The following is a 16,276-nucleotide window of genomic DNA, read 5'->3' as shown; positions in this document are numbered from 1 at the left end:
GCTGCTGACATCAGCCAGGACATGGAGGGATTGAAGGACAGGTGCATCTGGCTGAAATCTTGAGAAGGTTAAGCACCTATCATCATCCCACCATGGTTTTCATATTCGTACAACCATCCTCAGCCCCTCACAGGTCCATCTACCCATCACCAGAGCTCCTGGGAAGGCCAGGTTCACAGCTGGATTTCCCCTCCTGGCAGCTAGCTCTAAGTCATACTCTCCCCCACGTCCTCCCACGTCCACAGGGCCTGTGACTGGGACCAGAGGGTTAAAGAAATCTTTCTCACTTGGCCTGGTAGCTGTGAGTCTTGGTGGCTGGGGGCTCTGTGTGCAAGCCCATGATGCAGAACTGCTCTAGGCTCCAGAAGCTGCAGGCTGACTTCTCAGCCACTCAGGGTAGCCAGCCACTAACACTCCAGGCTGTGGGAGGGATCAGGGTATGCCTCACCTCCCTTCTGGCAGCAGGCACTGTGAGCAGGGCTGGTGTTAGGTACTTCCTGTTTCCTTGGACTCACTGCCTGCACCTAACATACTCTGCCTAACCTCAAGTCCTGGCTGGCCACTCATGTTGGCACCAGCATTGTGACTGATGAACTTTCACAATGAGAGAAACCAGGAGACAGACAGATGTGGGCCATGAGCTAGTAAAGGCAACTCCCCGGTTAAGAATGGGGGGCCATCCATCAGCTGCTATAGATCCTCAGAAGCTCCTTAACCTCTGCCTCAGATCCTGCCACTTCCACACCCCCCTTCCTGCTCTGCGCTCTCTGCCCACCCTTTACATTCTGTACCACTGGCTTGGAACCTCTAACCCACCCCCTCACCTCCCACATGGCTTCTGAAGGTGGCGAAGCTCCATGACATCCTCACCACCCAAGAGCAAGGGGGTCTCATGTGCACCTTTCCCTTGGAGGATATGGTGGTCCTCCCCACCCACCCCCCAAATTTGGCTAGGCTTCCCTGGGGCCCTGTGATGCAGTGTGTTTAAAGACTGTCATGTAGTGCATGTGACAATTTGCTAATAACAATTTTGTCTTTTTTTTCCCCCTCCCTTGTCCCTATTCCCTCTCTTTTTAACTCTTTTGATTTTCTCACCTCTGGGGAAACCTCAAGGAGCTGGTAAGAAGCCTGACCTTCCGTCTGCTGTGGAATGGGGTGTGCTGTGATGGGCAGTGGTTGCTTTGTCCCTGCATCTACTAAATCTGTCCTCCTTCTCTTCAGCCCCACCCCCACTGACCACCTTTCTCTTCCTCACATGTCACCGTAGTGATATTGCTACAACCCGCACCCCTGTTTTTCACAACCCTGAGGGTTAAGTGCCCCCAGACGATTAGAACGTATTGATCCGATGATTCTTCCAAGGCCAGAGCCTCCGAGAGGCCCCAGATGCCAGCGACAGGAAGGCTCCTGGCCCAGGTCATATTCCTTCTGCAGGGAACTGTGGGATGATTTGTCTTTCCATGCAACTCTCCAGAATCCTGAGACTTACCCAGTAGGGCCCTGAATACAGAAGACAGTAGGTTCTCATGTGCATGAGGACTTAACAAATGGAGTAGCTATAAGCTATGGAGTAGCTTATTTCTTTTCATGCTCTGTAGGTTATGCCTCTTGTTCCTCTTTTTTTAAGACAATTAAAAGGAAAAATAAAATAGTTCTGCCTTATTCACTTTGACAGACTGTCAAAGGGAGAAGGTGCATGTTCTCCAGTGTGATTTTTTTTCTTTATGTTTGTTTATTTTAATTTGAAAGGCAGATTTAGAGAGGAGAGACTGAAAGATTTTCTGTCCACTGGTTTGCTCCCGCAATGGCTGGACCTAAGCCAATCCAGAGGCAGGAGCCTCCTCTGGGTCTTTCACGCCAGTGCAGTGTTCTAAAGCATTGGACCATCCTCCGCTGCCCTTTTAGGCCATAAGCAGGGAGCTGGATGGAAGTGGAGCGGCCAGGACAGGAGCTGGTGCCCAGTGTGACTTCTTAGGGCTGCCTCTGCTGAACCTGAGTCGGCTGTGAGCACTGGACAGATATCAGAGAGCATATATCAGAACATTCCAGAAAAGGTTACAAAGGTGATCCCTGTCACTCAGATGGCTCTTCCCTAGGCACCTGCCCATGGACATTGAGCCCTTTTGTTTCCCCTTGATCTGTAGCTCCCGTCCTGCCCAGCAGTTTCCCAGGAAGAGGTGAAGGTCAAAGTTGATGTTCCTTCCTCTCCCCTCTCCTTGCTCCTTTTGGGAGCTTCCAGGCACTTGGTCTCTTCTGCAACCAATAGCAGAGCACAGTTGCAGGACTGGGCTGCCTCCTCTGAGCTGTGCGCTCTCCATGGTGGACCTCTGGCACCCTGCCTCCCTGATGGCCACACACAGGTCAAGTCTCAGGCTTGGCTGAGCTTAGAACCAGCTGGTGTCTGGCCCTAGCCCCAAACAGTCCAGACAGACTCCACAGAGGTGGGCCCAGGCCTAAGTGATTCCAACGTGTTGCTGGAGGTATGAGCCATTGTCCAAGGTGCAGGAAGGAAAATCCATTCACCTTTTCCCACAGAGGTCTATGCTTGAACGTTTGCTAAGGAGTAGGACCACTTGGCTGCGGGTTATAGGCTACAGTCTTTTGATTCTGTGCTCTGTGTGTAGAGGAGCTTCTGGGCTAAATGCCCAGCAGAGGCTGGGAGAAAAAGCAGGTGTAGCAGCTGCTCTGTAAAGAGGAGCTAGGCTGACTCCAGTATAATGCCTAACCAGGAGTTCTCTGGGCCAGCAGATGTCATCTGCAGTCGTGGCTCCTAAGACTTCCCTTAAGAAATTCAGGAAACCCTGGCCTTTTCCTCACTGCTAAGTTCTCCAGCTTCACGGCAGTGTGGAAGCCAGGCCTCTAGTCAGGCCTTCTGTATCCGAGCTGGGGCCTTCCCTTCAGCAGGTTTAAAGCCCTGTTAGTCACCCTCAGAACTAGTGGCCTGTCTGCCTGCCTTCTTTCCCCTCCAGCAAGGACAGAAGGCAAGCTGTAAAACAGATTTGTTCAGCAGGCATGAAGACTGACTTTTGGGAAGGGGAGGTAACAAGAGGTCAGGATGGTTTCTTGCCTTGACTGCATGGTGTGTGCCCGCCAGCTGGGAGGGGATGGGGGAAGGTTTATGTACAGAGTGGGTGGGGAGGTTATGCTGCCTCTGTTCCAGCTTGAATCAGGGTGTTAATATTTATACAACTGAGGCTCCAAATTTACCAGGAAGCTTCAGTTTCCTAGGCTGAGCCTGGGTTGGCACCTTAGAATGTTGCCACCCTTTTCCCTTAGAAAAACTGAGCCTGGTCTCCTAAAGGTTCAGAGAAAGGGGTGGGATGAGTTCACCCGTGGCCTGAACTACCTGTTCCTGCAGGAGGAACTGACAAGCACAAGTGTGGAACACATCATCGTTAATCCCAATGCCGCCTATGACAAGTTCAAGGACAAGAGAGTGGGGACAAAGGGGCTCGGTGAGACTGGGCTGGAAGTCAGGGTTGGGGGTGTGAGCGGGCTGGAGGACTTCTGTCCTTGGGGCATGTTGCCTTGGATGCTGAGAAAAGGTTTCCCCCAACCACCACCTTGGAGATTTTGGTGGGAGTCCTCCCCATCATTGGCAGGCCTAGCCAGCTCAGGTGTCTCTTTTTCTTGACAGATTTCTCAGATCGTATTGGGAAAACCAAGAGGACAGGCTATGAGTCTGGAGAATATGAGATGGTTTGTAGCATGGGTGCTGATGGGCATGGGTGTCAGCCTCCAAGGAGGGGGCTCCAGGGTGCAGAGGAGACCCTGAGGGCTCTGTGAAGAGAGCCATGACATGACTCTATCCTTCCTCTAGCTTGGAGAGGGCCTGGGAGTGAAGGAGACACCCCAGCAGAAGTATCAGCGGCTCCTGCATGAGGTCCAGGAGCTGACAGCGGAAGTGGAGAAGATCAAGGTAACTGTCCACTCTGTGCTGTGCCCAGTGTGGCCTGCCGGGCTTTCCCCACCACACACAGTCCCAGCCAGAACCAGAAACTCCCTGAGCTCCTGGAGGAGGGGGCCAACATTTCTGGAGTTGGGGAATACACAGGAGTCTACACTGAGTATGGCAGGCAGGCAGGCTCCCGTGCAAAGACTATGCCAGTGACTCCCCTCCACCACTCTGTCAGAGGGTCTCGATCCATTTCTTCTTTTCCCAATTCACTCTTGCTTCCTTCACTGTCTGCCTCTTTTCATGCCAGACCACAGTGAAGGAGTCAGCCACAGAGGAGAAGCTGACCCCCGTGGTCCTGGCCAAACAGCTGGCAGCCCTGAAACAGCAGCTGGTTGCCTCCCACCTGGAGAAGCTGCTGGGACCAGATGCTGCAATCAACCTTACTGACCCTGATGGAGCCCTGGCAAAGTGGGTGCCCACTTGTGTTGGGAAAAAATCACTGCCCATAGGGGTCGTGGAGTGACCCAGCCAGCCATGGGCAGGGGACTTGAGAGGGGAGGGAACCTGGCTGTTCCCTCACCTTGCCTATCAGAAGGGATTCCCACTGGTCCCCATCTGCCAGGGTTATCCTTACTTGGTCTCCTACCCTAGGCGCCTGCTGCTACAGCTGGAGGCCACTAAGAACAGCAAAGGGAGCTCTGGAAGCAAGGGGGCCAGCAGCACCTCCACAGACAGCAGCCTTGTCACCTACGAACTCCATTCTCGGCCTGAGCAGGACAAGTTCTCTCAAACTGCAAAAGTAAGACACTGACGGCTGCAGGAGGCAGGCCTGGCCTCCTGCTGGAGTGGGGCCAGTTGAGAGGGCCTTGCATTCCTCCTGAGGTCCCACTTTGCATTGCCCTCATCTGTCTGTGCTCAGGGAAGCTTCTTCGATGGTGGCAGGGGTGTGTTTCAGGAAAGGAGTCCTTCGGGTTGGAGGGGAGTGGAGCTGGGGGGATGGTGTAGTGAGCAGCAGCCTCCATGGACCCTGGCGTTGGCCTTGGGGAGGCAGATGGCCCATCTTCCCCTTTCTTCCCCAAGGTTGCAGAACTTGAGAGGCGCCTGACTGAGCTGGAGGCCGCTGTTCGCTGTGACCAGGATGCCCAGGTCAGGTGTTCTCTTAGCTTTAGTGTGGGCCTCAGGTCCTGCACCCTGAGCCTTGAAGGCTGTAGCATTAGCTGGGGGGTGGGACCGAGGCAGGAAAGGGCTCGCACCAAGGAGTTCAGCCAGTGGGTTTCTAGTGCCAAGCAGGAATGATGGGAGAGAGTGGGAATTATGGGCAAGCCTAAGGATCACTGATTTCTTCCCTCCCTTTCCTCCTAGAACCCCCTTTCTGCAGGTTTGCAGGGAGCCTGTCTGATGGTAAGTGGGGAAGAAACCAGATACTTGGATTTTACCCAGAGATGTGGGGGTACTAGATTTCCTTTGAGGATTACTGCTGAGTCTGTAGTGGTCCATGAACACTGGTGGAGTGTGGCAGGCCTCTCCTTGTCTTGACCCTTCCCCCCGTTATGCTTGTCCCCCTGACCTCACACCTCCAGGAGACTGTAGAGCTGCTACAGGCCAAGGTGAGCGCCCTGGATCTTGCGGTTTTGGACCAAGTAGAAGCTCGACTACAGGTATGAAAGCAAAATGCAGACTGGACTGGGGATAGCTTAAGAGTCAGAGCCCAGAAGCCCTGAGCATCAACCTTAAAATCTGTGCTTTCAGAGCGTCCTGGGGAAAGTGAATGAGATCGCCAAGCATAAAGCCTCTGTAGAGGATGCAGACACACAGAGCAAGGTCAGGACACCATCCTGGCACCACAGCCCTTGCTGCTGCCTCCCTCAAATCTGCAGGGGCCTGTCTTTAAAGTCCTTACTGACTCGGGGTGTGGGGGCAGCGTCAGTCACCCCATCGGGACATCCTTCACTGGCTGCCTTGGCCATGCCCTTTGGGCCCTCTCATACTGCTGCAGGTGCACCAGCTGTATGAAACCATCCAGCGCTGGAGCCCCATCGCCTCAACCCTCCCAGAACTAGTGCAGAGGCTCGTCAGCATCAAGCAGCTGCATGAGCAAGGTGGGAGGCTGGATGTCAGGCTGCGAGGGGTGCTGAGGATTGGAGCTATTTCTTCTCCCTCAGGGCCTTGACTCTAATTGCAAAGCTTTTTGTTTTTTCTTTGTAGCCATGCAGTTTGGTCAGCTTCTGACACACTTGGATACCACTCAGCAAATGATTGCCAGTTCTCTCAAAGACAATACCACCCTCCTGACCCAGGTGCGTGTCTCGCTAGCAAACGTTTGCCTTTTTCGTGCACATCTTAGCGAAGCTGCCTAGCTTCAGTTTGTAAGCCCTGCCTTAGCCCATTATGTGGCCTGCTGGTGTGGCAGGCGCTTGGCTTGGGTCTCCACACTCAATATTCATGAGGTCTTTGCCAGCTTGTTAACCTATGAACCTCCCATCTTTCCACTTGGAAATTTCCCCCTCCCTGAGTTACACAGATGAAGATAAATGATGCTGGCGAATTTCATTCATTCCTTTGGCAGTGCACACAAGTTCTGTATCAATTGTAGACACCATTCTCAGTATTGGAGGGAACGTTAAAGTCAAGAGACCAGAATCACAGAACCATCAAAGTAAACGAATGTGTATATATAAATGTATGTTCTCTCTTACACACATCTCATAAAACATTTTGTGTATTTTCTTTTTCTAAAATTTTCAACCAAGCCCACATTCCTTTGTGGTTCTCATATGAAACAGATGAAAGAACTTTCAGAACTTGTCTGCCTCAGAATCAGGCCTGGAATTCGTGTGTCCCGCCTGCCTGGCTGACCCAAAGGGGTGGGCCCATGGGCACCTAGTGGCAGTTAGAAAAGCCATGTAGGTGCTCCTCTCTGGGGCCCACAGATGAGCACTTGGACTTGACAGAACTTTTATACCACCCTTATAGGTGCAGACAACCATGCGTGAGAACTTGGCCACAGTTGAGGGCAACTTTGCTAGCATTGACGAACGGATGAAGAAGCTGGGGAAGTGAGCACCCTGGACAGATGGAGAACAGAAAGCCCAACCCCTATGAACTGTTAACACCTCCCATGGATTTCCCCCTCACTTCAACTCTCGCAACCCCTTTCTGTTTAACACTGGGAGCGAGGGCTCTTGCATGTGGGGTCTACATACTTCCCCCTAATGAATAGAGTGGTAACTGGGGGAGGGGGTATTCAATGGTGGTCTCCCCACGGGCTCAGAGGATTGAGGACACAGGCCCAGCTCCACACCATCTCCTGTCCAGTACTACTTGGCCTGATGTGGGATGGCAGGAGTCCTGTCTTCCAGCAGCTTCTGTGGCTGACTGTAATCCTGTACATGAGATTCTGACCATTAAATGCTATTGTACTCTGTGTGGCCCTTCGTTATTTCCTTGGCAAGAGGCGACATGGAACACACCGCTGTCCATCTGCATCCTTTGTAGTGGAGGAGTTAAGTGGTAATGTGTTCTCAACCAAAGAACTCAATAAAGAATGAATACAGAGCCAGAGCCAGAGTTTCAAAATATTCTCATCTGTTAAATTAAGTGTCTCCCATAGAAAAGCAGTGGAGGCCCCACAGGGCAAGTACAAAACAGAATTAAAACTCCCAAGGGTCTTGTCTTTACAAAAGAAAAGGCAGGAGGCAGCCCCTGGACAGCTGGTCGTGCTGGCCGCTCCGGTTGGACCACGTTGCATAATCCTCAGTCGCATCATCATCACAACGTCTCTGAGCGTTTTGATGGGGGAGAAGGGGTAGTGTAGTGTGTACGGGAGGAGAGGCCCAGAGGGCTCTTTGCCCCCCCTTATCCCCTTTCCGTGTCCCAGAGGAAAGTCGAGGGGACCTGGCTACACCCTGAAATGAGGCCATGTGTTTCAAACCTGGGGACGGGGAAGAGGGGCCTGTGCTTGGAGCAACCTGAGCCAGAGGCAGAGGGCATTGGAGGGGGAAGCGGGGGATGCATGATGCTTATTGCTTTGTACCTTTCACTGGGAAGGAGGGCAGCAGCCAACAGTAGCTCACAGGTTTGTAAACTGAGCCTGCTGGCTTCAAGGGAGGCAATGAAGTCGAATTAAATACAAAAGAATTATTTGTGCAAAAATAACTTAAAACAAATAAAAGACCTGGAGAAAGGGGTGTCCCCCTTAGCGCCTGGTGGGGAACGGGTCTTACACCACCCCCAGGCCTTTTCAGTGACATGGCTTTGGGGGCGAGGGGGAGCTTCCCTACCCCCTGCAATGGCTCAGGATGGGATTGTAGAAGAAGGGGTTGCATTTGTGCTCTGAGTGGGGAGTCGTGCCCCCACCCACTGTCCACAGGTGCAGGTGGCTGGCAGGGGCTCCCAAGGCTCAGCACTCAGCTCTCCCCAGTCAGGGTCAAATCCAGCTCCAGGTATGGCTGTTATGGGGCCAGTTTCCTCCTCTTGTTTTTGGCAGGACGGCCAGGGCGGGCCCGGGGAGGCAGAGGGACAGCCGTCTATACAAGAGGGGAAGTTGAAAGAAGGGACCAATCAGCTGGGTGTCAGGAAGTCCTTTATTTTCTCCCCACTCCTAGTAACCACCTTGCCCCCTGCCTCACCCCTTATCTAACTCCCTCCCCACACACCCCCACGCATGTGTACACATACACACTTACTCTGGTTGTGGGGCTGGGTTCCAAGGTGACGTCCTGGCGGGAGCTATTGCTATTCCGGGTAGGGCTGCAATAAGGGGGCACAGATGATCAGGAACAGCTCCCCAAGCACCAGGAGACTTGCAGGAGTTTGGGTGGGAAACTTTCTCTATTTGAATAGTAAAGGCACAATATCCTTATTCATATTCAAACAAACATACACCCTTTTAGAAAACCAAACCACATTTTTTTTGGAGGGGGGGTTATATCCTTAATCCCAACAAGTAGGCAAAGGCAAAAAGTGTGGGGGGCACAACACTCACTTGTATTTTCTCCTCCGGCCACGACGAGACTTTCTGACTATCCCTGGGGGTACCTGAGAAAGGATGGGCTGTGTGTATGGGACAAGTTAGCAAAAGGTGCCAAGGACCAGCCTTCCCTCGAAGCCCTGGAGCCCAGTGTTCCATCGTATAGCTCTCACCTTCAGGTCCTCAGAATGCGGTCCCGGAGGGGGTGGGTCCTTGGGCTCAGCACCCCCGCCTTCAGCCAGCTCCCCATTGTGCTGCCAGTGGTTGGTCCTTCGTGGGGACCGTTCCATTTGTCCATTGAAGCCACCACGTGTCCCCCATTTGAGGGCCAATCGGCCAGGCTCCCGTCGGCTGCCAGGCTTTCGACCCCGGCCTGGCCTGGCCTCACCATTAATGCCCCTAAGTCCCCCTCCTCCCCTCCGGCCCCGTTTCCCTGACCCCCTCCCAGTGAGCAGCTCAGGGACTGGGGGGTCGGGAGAACCGTGGGGTGGGGCTAAGGCACTGAGGGGAGGCCGGGCAGGCTCTGGTTCCAGGGCTGATGTGGGGCTCTCAGAGGGCAGACAGGGGGCTTCTGGCTGCTCTGGAGGAATCTGCTGGCAAAGAAATAAGGAGCTTGGTCAGCCTCCAAGGCAGCCCCCGTGCCTGGATAACTCAGCCTTCCTTCCTGGCTAAGGTAGCAGTTCTCTCCCTGTGACTACATACCCACACCCTTACCTGGAGACTCTGTAGCAGGCAGGCCAGGGGACTAGAAGTCTCTGGGAGGGGTGGAGGAGCTCCCCCTCCAGGGAGGAGCTGCAGCCCCAGCTGGCCAGAGAGAAGGGGGCCAGGAGGCTGCAGCAGGCTGGGGAGGGGTCCAGGGCTGCTGGTGAGTGAGGACAGGTCACCTGCAAGGAAGCCGGGACATCAGGGTTGCCCTGGGCAAGCCCAGCAGACTGCCCGGATGGTCACCCACCTCCAGCAGAGGCCTTCTCTGCCTCCACCCGCCATCTTTCCTATAGCCCTTTCACCTCCAGGGCATTCAGACTCACCCAGCAGGCTGGCACTCAGCAGAGGGCTAAGGAGTTGGGGAGATCTCCCTGAGTTGGAGGGGGCCTTGCCCAGAGAGGAGGCCCCCGGGTCAGTAGTTGCCGTGGTGACACTGGAGGTAGGTGGTCCAGGTTGGGGGGCACTCAGGACACAGGGCTAAGGAGACACAATGGTCAGAGCACTTAAATGAATCAAGTGTTTGTGGGTCTCTATCTGGTGCTTCCACATACCCAAGCTAGCTGAAGCTTCTGGGAAGCAAGACCCTGTTTATTAAACACAGACAAGGTTCATGCAGCCACATTACCCCAGCCAGGAACTCCCCAAGTGCCTCAAACCACCCCCCCCGCCCCCACAAGAGCTGGACAGGAAACTGAATGCCCTGGATTCCTAGCTCCCAACTTTTGATCCCACCTCTGGTTCTGTGCCACCCACTGGCCTGCAGCATCCTCACCTGGGGGGGTGTCCCGGAGGAGGGATCCAGGCTGGCAGCCAGCAGCGCAGAATTTAAAGCTATGAGGGTAGGGGGTGCTGAAAGTGGGGGGAACAGTAGGGGGGGTAGGTCTCCCAAACCTGAAAATGGCTCCCCACTCGGACCCCCTGCTCCCTCTGCAGATCCCTCCCCATCCGCAGCTGGGGGGCCCAGGGTCAGCAAGGGCAGGAAAGAGGCCAACAGGTTGCTAGGGGGTGCTGAAGGGGGTGGAAGAAGGTCAGATGGGGGTGGTGGAAGCAAAGAGGCCACCAGAAGCGAAGGCCCTTCCGGCTCGCCTGGGGCGAGAGGGGGACCGGGTCCCCCTGGTGGGGGCAGCAGGGGTTCAGGGGGAGGCTGGCCACCTCCACCCGCCAGCACACCAAACAGACTGTGGCTGAGCAATGGAGAAGGCGGAGGCTGCCCCAGACTCAGGGGGAGGGGCAAGGCCCCCAGCACCCCAGGAAAGCCGGCTCCACTCAGCGCCAGGCCCTGCTCAGGGCTGGGGAAGGGGAAAGCTTCCCCTCCAGCCAGAGGTGGTGGAGGGCAGGCCGGGCCTGCCCCCAACCCCAGCCCTTCTGGTGGGCTTTGAAGCACAGGGCTGGGCACCACGGGGGCTTTGGAGGCAGCTGGTGGGGCAGGGGGACCTGTTAAAGAACAGAGAGAGTAAGCTCTAACGAGGCCTTTTCTCCCAGCATTCCCTCCAAGCCATATCCACCATCCTCCAGCTGGCCCAACCTCCCTGCCCCACCTGACACTGCTGCTGCTCTCACATACCTGGCACACTGCTGAGGCTGCCACTGGTGGTCCCAGGCAGGGAGGGCTGGATGGGGTGCCTGGGCTGGGGGGAGCTCCCTGAGGAGAGGGTTGGGGGAGGAGGAAGGTGTGCATCTGACCCCAAAAGGTTAAAGCTTCCATCAGAATGGGAAGGGCCAGGAGTGGGGAGTCCCAGCAGGGACAGCACGGAAGGGAGAATTGGCTGGGATGGTTCTGGGAGAGGAAAGGCTTGGGGCACAGGAGCAGGGGCCCTAGGGCGACTTCGCCTAGGGGTCTGAGGGCCTCCCCCTTCTAACAATCGCAGTACAGTAGGGGGGCGCCGGGGACGACGCTGAGAGGGACGGGGCGATGCTGAATGGGAAGTGGAGGGCACCTGGGCACGGGGCCTTCGGCCCTGTAAAGTGCTGGGAAGGGGGGACAGGGGCTGCTGTGCCTTGGCCGCTGCACAGAGGAGGCTGCTAGCAAGGAAAGGGGGTGCCCCAGGCCCCTCCACCGTGGGGGCCGGTCCCAGGACCAGGGGCAGGTGCATAGTGGCTGAAGACACTGGTGGCTGAGTGGCAGGACAGAGGGGACCAGTGGGACCGGGGAGATTATTGCTCGGGGGCAGGGAAGGGGGAGTTAAGGCATCACTACAATGGAAAAGAGGAGGGTCTGAAGGTGGCGAGGAGGAGGCATGGGGGGCTGGGGGAGAGCCCAGGTCGGAGGGCACCAGGCTGGATCGTAGGGAGGCCCCCCAGTTGTAGGAGGGGGCATTGAGGCTGATGGCAGGAGGAGGTGGTGGGGCTGGGGAAGGGGCATTGCCCCTGGGAAGAAAACAGGGGCTGCTGTTACCCCCAGAGGGTACTGGGTCAGGAAGCCGGGGTGGCGGGAAGAGCCCCCCAGGGCCTGCTAGAGGGGGGAATGGCTGAGGAGCTGAAGGTGGTTCAGGGGGCAGGGAGCCAGGGGCTCCATTGAGTGGAGTCGTTGCAACTCGACAGGGAGGGTGGGCAGAGGGGGGCCCTGGGGACACAGTGTGGAACAACTGGGGGCTCGTTCCCTCTCCTGCAATAGAAGAGAAATGCAGGATCAGCTGGAGGAACCCCTTCTCTGACTCTTTTGCTTTTCCAGTCCCATCTCCCACAAGTTCCCAAACTCTCCATTTCCCCAGGAGCCCCTCACCCACCCTTCTCCCTGGGCTTCTACAGAGTTCCCTGCTCCCCTCTCCCCCCACCACCCAGGGCCCCTGGGTTGCCCCAAGTCTTCAGCCAAGTAGCAGAACACTCACCAGGAGAAGAGTGTGAGCAGGTGGTCTCCATGCTGCGGTACAGGGTTGCCATGGCAACAGCTTTCCGCCGGTGGTTGCACAGCTTGGTCATGTCCTCCTCGGATGCTGGCCCCACCCCAGCCCCACCCAGGGTTACCGGGGCCAAAGGGTCAAAGTTGAAAACCTATAAGGTAGAAGGCACAGACAGGGCCATGGAGGGGTGGAAGCATGAGAAGGACTGGCACAGCAGGGTCAGGCACTTGCGTGCAGTCCTCTGGCTCAGCTCTGTGCTCTCTGGGCAGCCCTGCAGTTCTGCTGACCTTGGGGAGGTTGAGTGGACATTCCAGCCCGCACTTGCAGGTCCCATCGCTGAGGAGGTAGCTCCGGGTTTGCTCCAAGGAAGACAGCTCTGTGCCACTTGGGCTGCGAGGAGACAAGGTCAGGGGCCTGAAGTTAGTGGACAGTGAATCAGCAGATCCTCCTGAGGGACCGACACCAGACTAAGGACCTTCCTAGCAACGGCAGAAAGGAGGAAGGTGGAGCCCAAGGCCCATGGGCCACAGACAGCCCACAGATGAAAGAAAGAAGATGAAGCAGAGGAGAGTGACAGGGGGCAAGGCACTGCAGGCAGCTGCAGGGACAGAGCCTGGGGGAGAGGGGTGTTGCGAGAGCCATACCTGATATAGAGCACAGCACCCTCTCGCACACAGCGCTGCCAGCCAATGGGGACAGATGTGGCCCCAGGGCCCCCAGCTCTGTCTGCTCCACTGCTCTCATTGCCCCCATTCATTGTGTGTAGTCAGCTCCCGCGTGCCTGGTAATATACACATTCGTGTGAGCATGCAGACAACCCAACCAAGCTGGGTACCCCAGGGAGAGAGTGGCAAAGGGGATCCCCTAAGAGTGACTGGAAGGAGAATGGAGAGGGACCCTCCACCGTGCCACATCATGGCTACCTGAACATGTCTGCAAACATTGTGGGGTCCAGTCCAAAGCCAGGGCCGCCAGCTTAGCCCACACCTGCAACACAAGACGTGCCACCAGACTGTCAGGAGGCTGCCCCACAGCTCACAAGAGGCCTGGACGCCATGAGGTCACACCTCCTAAGATCTCAGGAACTGCTGGCTGAGGAGGCCACAAGTGTCCAGGCCCGAAAGGCTAAGTGTCTCTGACCCGCAGCCCTGGGCCCAGCCACTCCAAGTGCAAGGTCCTCTTTGTCCCATTAGGGGCAAGAGACTTCAGCTAGGAGTATGGGCAAATTCCCACGATGCCAGACCACTAAGATGACTCCCAGAGTGTCTGGCCCCTACTGTTCCCTCCTCAAGAAAGATCATATAGCAAACACAGGCTACTCAGCAGGTCACCAGGCAGTGGCCCAACTGCCCGCTGCGGTGGTCTCAGCAGAAGCACCCACCCCGCCTCCGGGGATGGTTCCATCAGCCACCCGCTGATGTAGCGCATTTGGGTCTTTTCCTAGGTTCCCAACCCACTACGAATTTTCCTTCAAGCCTCCCACCCCAGCGGCATCAGATTAGTCCCCCAAGCGGGTCTCCCCGGATGTGTGCGGACGCCCCTCCAACCTGCAAGGCCCCTCCCCGGCCTCACATCGTTCACACGCCACACGGGCGGTTTCCAAACTTTCCCTCTCATAACAAGGCGCCCTGTCACCCCGTCGGCTTCCCTCAGCTCAGGGAGGAGGGGAAGGCGCACGAAGTAGGAAGGAACTTGGGGAGAGGGCGGGCGGAGGGTGGGCGAAACACAGAGGGGAGGGAGGTGAGGAAGGCACAAGTCAGGCAGTGAGAGGGAGGAACGGCGGGGGCAGGTGAGGGCGGGGGAGTGGGGATGGGGCCGGGGAAAGGGGCCGAGAGGACGCCGAGGGGGCAGAGGGGAGGGACGGGAGGGGAGGGGGAGGGGCGGGGTGGGGGGGCCGGGCCCCGCACTCACCGCGGCCCATGGTTCGGCCGGCCCCGCCCTGCGCAGTCGCGGCCCAGAGGGTGAGTGGGAGGGGGTGGGAGGAGGGTCGGTGGAGCCCGAGCCTCCGGTACGGCCCCGGCCGGTCCTAGCAGGAAGCACCGCCGCCGCCGCCGCCGCCGCGGATCACCGAGCGGCCTCCCGCGCATGCGCCATGGGGGCCAGGGGCAGCCCTGGGGATTCCGTTCCCAGAAGGCACCGCGCAGCCTGCTGCTGCCGCCGCCGCCGCCGCCGCCGTCGCTGCCGCCACCACCGCAGCCGCCGCTGTAGCCGCCGCCGCCGCCCGGACGGGAGAGGGGCGGGGCCGGGCCCCCGCCCAGCGGACAGCGACGAGCCAACAGGAGGGGCCGCAGTGCGCATGCGAGAGCGCGCCTACCCCTCCCCCACAACCCCCCATTAATCCCCAAGAGAACAAACACCCCACGCGCTCCCCCCTCGCGCGCCCGACCGCCGCGGAAGGATCTGCGTCTCTGCCCAGGCCACTGGTGGCCAATCCGGGCGCTCCCCGGGGAGGGGCCCCTGCCAATGCCACAATCTGTTGGGGTTGCGGAGGGGTGGGGGGAAGCCAGGAATGTCGGGTCCGGGAGGGGCCGGCTCCAAAAGATGAAAGTCGCGACTTGCCCTGCCCCGCCCCACCGGCTCCCCGGGTGCTGTGCTGGGACTTGACCCGCCTCCCCCAGGTCAGCGTGTCACAACACGACCCCGGCCTGTCAAGTCACATGACCGAGGCCTGTCACTGACAACCTGGTCCGTCTTTAGGCCAGGAGAGACCATCTGGTCTCACCCGCCCCCCACCTCCCCAGAGAGGGGAGGAAGTGGAGTCTGCAGCGTCCCAGCCGAGGACCTGTCACCGCCACGCCAGCCTGGTGACAGTCTACCCGCGCCAACCAAACTCTGGCTGCCCCCGTGAGGGTATGACAGGACATGAGCAGGCCACTCCATGGCCTCTAGCTTCATGGCACCATAATAAAAAAAGTTTTCCATTTTGCCTGGTGCTTTTACTTTGAAGCTGCCTTCAAGTACAAAGGTCTCTCATTGTGCCATCATATAATGCATTATATCTGCAGTTCACCAACATCGCGACCCACAAGAACGGTCTCGAGATTCAGGGGTTAGAAAGGCAGAGCTTGAGGCTAGCAGCTGAGATTCCCGAACAACCCGTGTCCTCAAATTCACGCACACGACCCAGGCAACCAGGCTCATGATCCCCAACACCCAGAAGCCTGCATCCAGCCCGTCACAACGGGGACTCATGGGACTCGCTGTCTGCGAGGGAAAGGGTCTTGGGTGTCGGGTGACTGGCATAACACCATAGGGGACACGGAAGCGGGTCCGTGGGTTGGGAAAGGGGTGGATTCTGACAGGCTGGGGATTTGCCTGAAACTAAAAGTCAAGGGCGCTCAAAGAAGCAGGAAGTGCTTCTGTGGGGGGGACGTGAGAAGGCTAAAAAAGAGAGCTCTTTAAGGCAAAACGTCGTCGAGCTGGTGGAGGGATGCAAACTTGAACAAAACGGAGGGTCCAAAGGCCTTCACGAGGAGACCCTGAGGAAAACGGGGGTCCCTCATGCAAAAGGAAAACCGAGGGGGGGGTTCATGCCAGGTGGGCGGAATAGCAGCTCCCGGGGCACCGAAGCCGCAGGGAGGCCCCTCGCGAAGGCCGCTGTCGGTAGCCGTTGGGCCGTCGGTTGCGGGAGCCGGAGCCCCGCCCTCTCCCCTCGCCCCCACCCCCCGGACCTCCCACCACCCCCTGTGGTCCCCTGCGCGTGCGCGGGCAGACACCGGTTGCCAAACATTGCATCATCCCCGCCCCCCTTCCTTCCCCTCCCCCTGCCACACTCCCCTCCGCGCGCGCGCATGACTCACCCACCGCCTCCGCGAAGCCTCGTGACCCACAGCCACTTCCGGGTCCGATGCGACGTCGACCTCC

At 57.5% G+C, this 16,276-nt stretch overlaps 2 protein-coding genes across 8 annotated transcripts; one reads left to right on the top strand and one right to left on the bottom strand.

The window, feature by feature from the left end:
* Positions 1-3,136: 3,136 nt before the first annotated feature.
* On the top strand, positions 3,137-7,322 carry LOC121166987 (dynactin subunit 2-like). The gene is made up of 12 exons (XM_040996327.1): positions 3,137-3,455; positions 3,638-3,699; positions 3,821-3,919; positions 4,206-4,366; positions 4,550-4,697; positions 4,979-5,044; positions 5,261-5,299; positions 5,479-5,556; positions 5,648-5,719; positions 5,895-5,997; positions 6,104-6,195; positions 6,872-7,322. The coding sequence occupies exons 1-12, from the start codon at positions 3,254-3,256 to the stop codon at positions 6,956-6,958; spliced, it is 1,209 nt and encodes a 402-aa protein (XP_040852261.1). The 5' UTR covers positions 3,137-3,253; the 3' UTR covers positions 6,959-7,322.
* Positions 7,323-7,461: 139 nt separating this feature from the next.
* Positions 7,462-16,242, bottom strand: LOC121166986 (methyl-CpG-binding domain protein 6). Of its 7 annotated transcripts, none has more exons than XM_040996321.1 (13): positions 16,213-16,242; positions 13,336-13,399; positions 13,057-13,193; positions 12,700-12,802; positions 12,401-12,563; positions 11,137-12,177; positions 10,345-11,006; positions 9,896-10,049; positions 9,582-9,751; positions 9,041-9,460; positions 8,883-8,950; positions 8,584-8,647; positions 7,462-8,424 (listed from the first exon to the last, which is right to left on the bottom strand). In XM_040996321.1, exons 3-13 carry the CDS (start codon positions 13,167-13,169, stop codon positions 8,350-8,352), a joined length of 3,033 nt encoding a protein of 1,010 aa, XP_040852255.1. In that variant the 5' UTR covers positions 13,170-13,193; positions 13,336-13,399; positions 16,213-16,242; the 3' UTR covers positions 7,462-8,349. The 7 variants fall into 7 exon arrangements, with proteins under 7 accessions (XP_040852255.1, XP_040852254.1, XP_040852257.1 ...); XM_040996320.1 differs by lacking the exon at positions 16,213-16,242 and adding an exon at positions 14,324-14,764; XM_040996323.1 differs by lacking the exon at positions 16,213-16,242 and adding an exon at positions 14,324-14,764 and having other exon boundaries at positions 8,883-8,935.
* Positions 16,243-16,276: the final 34 nt, after the last annotated feature.

This window comes from Ochotona curzoniae, unplaced genomic scaffold, assembly GCF_017591425.1.
Source record: "Ochotona curzoniae isolate NIBS_2020 unplaced genomic scaffold, NIBS_Ocur_1.0 patch28, whole genome shotgun sequence".
Classification (NCBI taxonomy): domain Eukaryota; kingdom Metazoa; phylum Chordata; class Mammalia; order Lagomorpha; family Ochotonidae; genus Ochotona; species Ochotona curzoniae.
Note: the sequence above shows the minus strand (reverse complement) of the source record. Positions and strands in the feature narration are given on the sequence as shown.